Source organism: Bubalus kerabau, chromosome 1 (genome assembly GCF_029407905.1).
Source record: "Bubalus kerabau isolate K-KA32 ecotype Philippines breed swamp buffalo chromosome 1, PCC_UOA_SB_1v2, whole genome shotgun sequence".
Classification (NCBI taxonomy): domain Eukaryota; kingdom Metazoa; phylum Chordata; class Mammalia; order Artiodactyla; family Bovidae; genus Bubalus; species Bubalus kerabau.
The window spans coordinates 178,546,531-178,556,537 of NC_073624.1; the positions used below are offsets into that span (position 1 = coordinate 178,546,531).

The 10,007-nt window shown below is 37.4% G+C and overlaps 1 protein-coding gene across 1 annotated transcript; it reads right to left on the bottom strand.

Moving 5' to 3' along the window:
- Positions 1-3,096: 3,096 nt before the first annotated feature.
- LOC129641984 (olfactory receptor-like protein OLF4) lies at positions 3,097-4,047 on the bottom strand. The gene has a single exon (XM_055566552.1). The coding sequence runs from the start codon at positions 4,045-4,047 to the stop codon at positions 3,097-3,099; it is 951 nt and encodes a 316-aa protein (XP_055422527.1).
- Positions 4,048-10,007: the final 5,960 nt, after the last annotated feature.

Below are 10,007 nucleotides of genomic sequence, written 5' to 3' on the forward strand. Positions count from 1 at the left end.
CATAGTTTTGGAAGTTTTGGCCACAGCAATCAGAGCAGAAAAAGAAATAAAAGGAATCCAAATTGGAAAAGAAGAAGTAAAGCTCACTGTTTGCAGATGACATGATCCTCTACATAGAAAACCCTAAAGACTCCACCAGAAAATTACTAGAACTAATCAATTAATACACTAAAGTTGCAGGATATAAAATCAACACACAGAAATCCTTGCATTCCTATACACTAATAATGAGAAAATAGAAAGAGAAATTAAGGAAACAATTCCATTCACCATTGCAACGAAAAGAATAAAATACTTAGGAATATATCTACCTAAAGAAACTAAAGACCTATATATAAAACATATATATGTTTATCACCTATAAAACACTGGTGAAAGAAATCAAAGAGGACACTAATAGATGGAGACATATACCATGTTCATGGATTGGAAGAATCAATAAAGTGAAAATGAGTATAATACCCAAAGCAATCTATAGATTCAATGCAATCCCTATCAAGCTACCAGCGGTATTCTCCACTGAGCTAGAAAAAATAATTTCACAATTAGTATGGAAATACCAAAAGCCTCGAATAGCCAAAGCTATCTTGAGAAAGAAGAATGGAACTGGAGGAATCAACCTACCTGACTTCAGGCTCTACTACAAAGCCACAGTCATCAAGACAGTATGGAACTGGCACAAAGACAGAAATATAGATCAATGGAACAAAATAGAAAGCCCAGAGATAAATCCACGCACATACGGACACCTTATGTTTGACAAAGGAGGCAAGAATATACAATGGATTAAAGACAATCTCTTTAACAAGTGGTGGTGGAAAAACTGGTCAACCACTTGTAAAAGAATGAAACTAGAGCACTTTCTAACACCATACCAAAAGTAAACTCAAAATGGATTAAAGATCTAAACATAAGATCAGAAACTATAAAACTCCTAGAGGAGAACATAGGCAAAACACTCTCCGACATACATCACAGCAGGATCCTCTATGACCCACCTGCCAGAATATTGGAAATACAAACAAAAATAAACAAGTGGGACCTAATTAAACTTAAAAGCTTCTGCACAACAAAGGAAACTATAAGCAAGGCAAAAAGACAGCCTTCAAAATGGGAGAAAATAATAGCAAATGGAGCAACAGACAAACCACTAATATCAAAAATATACAAGCAACTCCTACAGCTCAACTCCAGAAAAATAAATGACCCAATCAAAAAATGGGCCAAAGAACTAAATAGACATTTCTCCAAAGAAGACATACAGATGGCTAACAAACACATGAAAAGATGCTCAACATCACTCATTATCAGAGAAATGCAAATCAAAACCACTATGAGGTACCGTTTCACGCCAGTCAGAATGGCTGCGATCCAAAAGTCTACAAGTAATAAATGCTGGAGAGGGTGTGGAGAAAAGGGAACCCTCTTACACTGCTGGTGGGAATGCAAACTAGTACAGCCACTATGGAGAACAGTGTGGAGATTCCTTAAAAAACTGGAAATAGAACTGCCTTATGATCTAGCAATCCCACTGCTGGGCATACGCACCGAGGAAACCAGAATTGAAAGAGATACATGTACCCCAATGTCCATCGCAGCACTGTTTATAATAGCCAGGACATGGAAGCAACCTAGATGTCCATCAGCAGATGAATAGATAAGAAAGCAGTGGTACATATACACAATGCAGTATTACTCAGCCATTCAAAAGAATACATTTGAATCAGTTCTAATGAGGTGGATGAAACTGGAGCCTATTATACAGAGTGAAGTAAGCCAGAAAGAAAAACACCAAATCAGTATACTAATGCATATATATGGAATTTAGAAAGATGGTAACAATAACCCTGTATATGAGACAGCAAAAGAGACACAGATGTATAGAACAATCTTTTTGACTCTGTGGGAGAGGGGGAGGGTGGGATGTCTTGGGAGTATGGTATTGAAACATGTATAATATCATATATGAAACGAGTCGCCAGTCCAGATTCGATGCACGATACTGGGTGCTTGGGGCTGGTGCACTGGGACGACCCAGAGGGATGATATGGGGAGGAAGGAGGGTTCAGGATGGGGAACACATGTATACCTATGGCAGATTCATTTTGATATATGGCAAAACCAATACAATATTGTAAAGTTAAATTAAATAAAATTAAAAAAAAAAGAAAACACAACAGACAACACAGAAATACAAAGGATCATAAGAGACTACTATTGGCAATTACATGCCATTAAAATAGACAACTTGGAAGAAATGGACAAATTCTTAGAAAAGTACAACTTTTGGCTGTGTTGATTTTTGCTGTGGTCTCTTTTGTTTCTTTTGCATTTATTTTTGCGTCAATTTTTACTATTTCTTTCCTTCTACTAACCATGGTGTTCTTCATTTCTCCCTTTTCTAGTTGGTTTTGGTATAGAGTTAGGTTATTTTTTTGACTTTTTTCTTGTTTCTTGAGGTATGCCTGTATTGCTATGAACCTTCCCCTTAGCATTGCTTTTACAGTGTCCCACAGGTTTGGGGTTGTTGTGTTTTCATTTTCATTCATTTCTATGAATATTTTGATTTCTTTTTTGATTTATTCTGTGATTTGCAGAAGTGTTCATGATTCTTTCAGGAAGACAAATGAAAAATACTTGGGGTGTCATATGAGTTTTTTAAATTAATTAATTATTTTTAATAGGAGGATAATTGCTTTACAATGTTGTGTTGGTTTCTGCCTTACAACCACAGGAATCAGACATAAATATACGTATCCCTCCCACCCCTTCATCCCACCCCTCTAGGGTATCACCACTTTGAGAAGCATTTATTCTTAATTCATCTGTGATGAGCCACTAGAAGAATGTAATTTCCAAACATTTCTAATCTAAAGTTAGGAAAATTTTGAAGTAGGAAACAGTAAATACTGTCTGAATATCAAGCTGATGAGAAAACTTAAATTACTAAAATTTGCATAGAGAAGCTGAGTCAAAATAAAAGGGAAATCTGAGGAAATAAATAGAAGAAGTAAGTTTTATTCTACAAAAATCAAAGCATTGCATTATCTGCTTCCATGTCTTTGAGTCATGTGATCAAGAAAACATTCATTTCCTTCATGTAACTGGCAATTTTATACCTGGCATCCCCAAATAGAATCTCTTCAGAGACCTCTTTATGTCTTTGTTCCTCAGACTGTAGATGAAGGGATTCAGCATGGGCATGACCACAGTGTACATCACCGAGGCTGTTGCACTTGTTTGTGAGCTGTGTGTAACAGCAGGGCTAAGGTACACTCCTAAGACTGTACAATAAAATAAGGAGACAACTGAGAGGTGAGATGCACAGGTGGAAAATGCTTTATACTTCCCCTGAGCTGATGAGATTCCAGTTATGGAGGAAACTATTTTAGAGTAAGAGTAGATTATGCCAGCAAAAGGGCAACCACCACAGAGAGCAGTTGAAAAATAGATCACTATGTTATTGAGAAAAGTGTCAGAACAAGAAAGTCGTATCACCTGATTGAGTTCACATAAAAAGTGGTGGATTTCCAAGTCTGAACAGAAGGACAATCGCAACACCATCAAACTGTGTAACAAGGAATACATGATACTCATTATCCAGGACAGAAGCACCAGCAGTCCACAGAGCCGAGGGCTCATGATGACCATGTACTGCAGGGGTTGGCAAATGGCCATATACCGATCATAGGCCATCACAGCCAGGAGAATGTCATCTAATCCTGCAAAGAATATGTAAAAATACATCTGGGTGACACAAGCTTCATAGGTGATAACTTTGCTCTGTGTCTGGATGTTCCATAGCATATTTGGGATGGTGGTGGATGTGAAGCATATGTCTACAAAGGACAGGTTGGAGAGGAAAAAGTACATGGGGGTGTGGAGGCGGGACTCTGAGCTGACAAGCAGGATGATGAGCAGGTTTCCAAACAGAGTGATCAGGTACATGGAGAGGAAAATCACAAATATGAGTGGCTGCAGTTCTGGTTCCTCTGAAAATTCCAAAAGAAGAAATTTTGAAATTTGTGTATTGTTCTCCAGTTCCATATGGCAAATGTGACTATTGGGAAAAAAAGAAAGCAACATGATTAACTTTCACTTAAACGGGCATACCTGAAATAGCTGAAATACTATAATTTCTATTTTTCAGGCAAGAAATTGATGTTAATATGTTGCATATATATGAATTTTTTCTTGACGGTATACCTCATTTCATCTCTGACTAGAATTTTTATTGTCCTATTCTCAGTAAATTTACAATGTTTTTGATCCCTGGGTCAGGAAGATCCCCTGGCAAAGGGGATGCCTACTGACTCCAGTATTCTTGCCTGGAGAATTCCATGGACAGAGGATCCTGGCAGGGTCACAAAGAATCAGACACGACTGAGCTACTAACACTTTAATGTTACAGTTTTAATGAGAAACTCTTTCATGCCTTTGAGAAACATGCATTGAGAGCCAACATGTCCCAAGCACAAAGAGGGATACAGAAAAACAAATCTCCACATTCCAAGAATGGAGATAGATGGTACTAAAATAAATATTTTATAAAATATGTCAGAAGGTGACAGATGTTATGAAGAAAATAAAACCAGATACAAAGGAGAGAGTAGTAGAAGGAGTTATTTTGCACTGAGTGTTCAGGCACGGTCTGCAAACAAAGGGTTGTTTGAAGAGACATCAAGAAAGACTGCAAAACATCTAGTGTGATACCAGGAGAAGTGTGTTCCTGGAAGAGGGAGCTGCCACTGCAAAGGATCAGAGGAAGATGCTGATCTTCCTCTGCAAACAAATGCAAACAAGGCAGCCAGTAAGGCAACGGAATAAGCAAGAGGCGGAGTGATCAGAGATGGTGTCAGGGATGCTGAGGAAAAACATGGTCTCCCTGCTATAGCTGAACCTTCACTCCACAGAGAATCCCTCCTTCCATGTTGTTCCCAGCACTTCAGAAATTTAGTTGCAAAGGTACCCTGTGAATTGAAAGAGATCCTCTTCTTAGTATCACCTGTTCACTGAGTTCTGGCCTCTCTCACCTTATTATGTCACTTTAATATATGACTGGGTGCTTCTGCTTTAAGAACTTCTCTCACTCCCCAAGGCAGAGACACACCGTGGCTTCCTGGACTGTGTTACTGTCATGATTTTCTCATCCAGAACCACCCTCCTTAGCCCATCTGTGGTGACAATTCAAGCTGGTGAGATCAGATTAAGTTTCTTCTAAAGATTTTTTAAAAGGTACCTAGAAATTCCACTTCATAAATTTCCAAGGAAGCAATAAACTTGAGGTTCCTTTCTGTTTGGGTCACTTGAAGCAAACAGCCAACTCATTGGAAAAGACCCTGATACTCAGAAAGATTGAGAGCATAAGGAAAAGGGGACAACAGAGGGTGAAATGGTTGGATGACATCACTGATTCAGTGGACATGAATTTGGGCAAACTCCAGGAGATGGTGAGGGACAAGGAAGCCTGCCATGCTGTAGTCCATGGAGTCACAAAGAATTGGAGACAACTTGTCAACTGAGCAATGACAACAACCACCCAGTATTTAAAGAAATATAAAAAGCATTAGAGACAGATAGATAAAATGAAGGGAAAAGATCTAATGAGCTCCAGTGCCCCTGAGAAAATGTGACTAAGAAAAATTTCCTTTGTTTGGGAACATTGCAAATTCAGCTACATATCCTTAATGTCCAGGTAAAATCATAAAGAAAAATATTTTTGCCAATGACAGAAACAGTGATATGTATGTAATGTGAAAAACCATATAGATTTAATACCTCAAGAGAAAAATAAGCAAAGGGAGTAAACTAAGGAATCAAAATGGAAACATGGAAAATGGAAAATTTCTGTGTGTGTTATATTAATCAGTAGATTTGTTTGTCCTTAGTGTTTTTCATATTATTTTACAAACTATATTTCTGTGATCTGATACTGAATGAAGAAAGACCTGTCTATTTTCTTATGGGAGATATTTTATTTATTATTCTTGTGCTTAATTTTTTTTAATAAATCCAGTGGGCACAATTTAATTCTTGTTCTGGTCTTTGTCCAACATGCAAAGGTCTTTCCATACCATACTTATAAAGCCTTATAAATGAAAATTCATTCTGTTATTCTGGATAAATGTATTTGTGTAATTTAAACCTGAAGGACACTATGTTGTAGTCTGTGCTGTGCTGTGCTGTGCTTAGTTGCTGAGTTGTATCTGACTCTTTGCAACCCCATGGACTGTAGCCCACCAGGCTTCTCTGTCCATTGGGACTCTCCAGACAAGAATACTGGAGTGGGTTTCCATGCTCTCCTCCAAGGGATCTTCCTAACCCAGGAATCAAAGCCAGGTCTCCTGCATTGTAGGCAAATTCTTTACTGTCTGAGCGACCAGGGAAGCCATTTTAGTCTACTGTACTGCAACTCTGTCACTATAATGCAATATCAGTAGAGACTTCAACTGAATTGTTCACTCATTTTTCCCAAAGATATGTGAATATATGTACATTTATTTTAAAATGCACTTAAGAAAGTTAGAAATTATGAAATAAAAAGAATAGCAAAAACAGTACAAATAAAGGGTGATTTTGCATAATTGTATTAAATAAAACTGAGTGGAACATCAAAACTGAAACATGATATATAATAACAGTCATTGGACAATTACATTAAGTAACAATTAATTAAGAAAAGACTTTGACTCAGGAGAATATAACATATAATTTACACAGAAATTTTGGCACATAGCAGATACTTTGCTATTATTATTATTATTTTATTTTTTAACTTTAATATTGTATTGGTTTTGCCATATATCAACATGAATCTGCCACAGGTATACATGTGTTGCCCATCCTGAACCCTCCTCCCTCCTCCCTCCCCGTACCATCCCTCTGAGTCGTCCCAGTGCACCAGCCCCAAGCATCCAGTATCGTGCATCGAACCTGGACTGGCGACTCGTTTGATATATGATATTATTTATTGAATGATTAGGAATTAGGTCCCCTTAGATATGAACACTATCCTATAGGAGCATTATATTTCAATTTGGTTGGAAAAGTCCAGGTTGTTGAATAAAACTTGGCATAAATGGCTGTCTACCTGGAAGAAAATGAAGTGGTTCCTTATATAGCATATCTGTAAGAGAGGGAGAGGGTGGGAGGATTTGGGAGAATGGCATTGAAACATGTAAAATATCATGTATGAAACGAGTTGCCAGTCCAGGTTCGATGCACGATACTGGATGATTGGGGCTGGTGCACTGGGATGACCCAGAGGGATGGAATGGGGAGGGAGGAGGGAGGAGGGTTCAGGATGGGGAACACATGTATACCTGTGGTGGATTCATTTTGATATTTGGCAAAACTAATACAATTATGTAAAGTTTAAAAATAAAATAAAATTTAAAAAAAAAATAAATAAATAAAAAATAAAAAGGGACCAAAGATCCCAAAAGTAAACAGTCTACTTTAGATGAACATGGTGGGAAGACTATCATAATTAAGGTGAGAAAATCAGAAGTAAGGAGAAAGATTTGACTCTATAAAACTTAACATTTTTATGGTCAAAAACATCCAACAAAAAGTCAATTGCAGAACCAATAATTTGTCAACATCATTGAAAATGCAGCTAACTGTTGAGAAATAGGCGCAAAATATATAGATGTAGGATAATAAAAATTGACATGCTGATCAAATATAGGAATAATTACTCAAAGTGACTAATAGTTTAAAAATCACCAGGAAGTCTCATTCACAACCCTCAACCTTGTGAAAACACTTACTGTAGATTGAGGTTGAAACTTCTAAACAGACATAAGGGGAGTTCTGTAATTTTACTGGCAAAAACGTGATGTGGAGAACATTTTGGAAACTACCTGTGACAGCTCTTGATTGTGGAAGCACAAATATTCTTTAACTCAGAGTTCCTCCACCTCTGCACTACTGGACATTCTCTGGCAGACCATTCTCTGTGGTGGGGTCTGCCTTGTATACTGTAGGATGTTTAGAAGCATCTTTGCCCATCACCTACCATTCATCAGTGTGATAGTGAAAAATGTCTACTCATCTCCCTAAGTGTCCCCTGGAGGACACAATTACCCTTGGTTGGGAAGCAGCTTTAAATTAACAGACTCCACATATTTTCATAATAATTTATAGCATACTTGCAAGTTGCTAAGAGACAGCAGATCTGAACATTTCTCATCACAAGAAATAAATTGGAACTATGTATGGTGACAGATATTAACTAGATGTACTGTGGTGATCATTTAGTGATATGAACAAATACTGAATCAACATGCTGAATGCATGTAATTCATATGTTGCTATGTGTCAGAAAAAGGAAGTGAAAGAAAGTGAAAGTCTCTCAGTTATGTCTGACTCTTTGAAACCCCATTAACAGACAGTAGCTCACCAGGCTCCTCTGTCCATAGAATTCTCCAGACAAGAATACCGAGTGGATTGCCATTTCCTTCTCCAGGGGATTTTCCCTTCCTAGGGATGGAACTCTGGTCTCCTGCATTGCAGGCACATTCATTACCAACTGAGTCACAGTGTCAAATTACCCAAATTCTTTCTGAAAAGGGATGAAGAGAATGCTATATTTGACAGATTTGACTGAAAAAATTTATGAATGTTTATACAATCCCCACAGATATATCTATACATATATAAAAGAACTAAATGATGTTCAGTTTTTTCTTTTTTTTTTTTCAGTGCTGCTTCATTCTGTTGTGTTTTTTTTTTTTTTTTTTGCTTTTATTTATGTATTCTTTTTTTTTTTTTTTTACTTTACACTATTGTATTGGTTTTGCCATACATCAACACAGTTTGTTTTTTTTTTTTTTAAACCTGAAACACTGTATTAATTTTGCCAAACATCAAAACGAATCCGCCACAGGTAAAAAGCTATTCTTTGTTTCAAAGAATTAAATTTTAAACACTAAAAACCACTATCAAGAAAAGGTTAAAAAAAAAAAAAAAAAAAAAGGAATAATAGTACTCTGATACCACTATGTAAAATAAAAGTTACAGAGATATTTTTAAGTAGAGAAACACTCAACGCCTAACAAATCCACAAATATATTCAGCCTCACAGGTAATAAAATAATTGAAAAGTAAACCTCTTGACATACATCTTTTCACCTATGTAACTACGTTTGTTTGTTTGTTTGTTTTTCTTATGTGAATACCCACCGTGAGAAAAGATACTGTAATATGTAGATTTCATTCATAGATGTTGCAAGGGTATATTTGCAAACAGTCTTCAGTTTAGATCTTTCTCCTCCATGTGAAAACAGAATCTAATATATCCCATCTTACAATAAAAAGAAATGTCCTTACCTCACTCTCTGACCCTCCAGGTAATACCCTATTTGTCCTGTTAATCAACAAGATTCCTGGGCTCATGTTCTATTTTTACTGGTAGCAGGTTAGGCCTCCCATTCCTTCTTATATTGGGCTTCCACTAGCATGATTTAATTGTTAAAAGTGACACTCATGTTTCCAAGCACAATGTTTACTTGGAAAGCCAGCAAACAGCCACAATGATCTCTGACCTCTGGGCTATGCTAGATTGGTCCTCAGGTGACCTCAGGTACACATTCCTGGCTTCCCTCTTCTCTGATCCTCTCCCAAAGTATCTGTGGAGCTCTCAGACTCACCTGCTTGGAAACTCTGCATGGAAGTTTTCCCTGTGAAGGTCAAAACCCCCCACCCCCTAAATAATTAGTGATTGGAGACCAAAGTTTGTCCCTAAACAAGACTACAGCATTGGTCTCTCAGCCAGATTTAGGACTGTATAAGCGAGAACCATGTGCTATCCAACCACAGTGGCACAGGCTGAGGGACTGCAGCAGAGGACATATTTATAGCTTCCTGTGGCAGCTCATTAGGCATGTTTCCTCTTGTCACTCCAACCTCTATATACATGATTTTCCTGAGAGATATTGGTCTGGACAGAATGGATTTTTTTCCTGCTGATTCTCTGTTCCTAGGAGACTGCATTATAAGTTAGG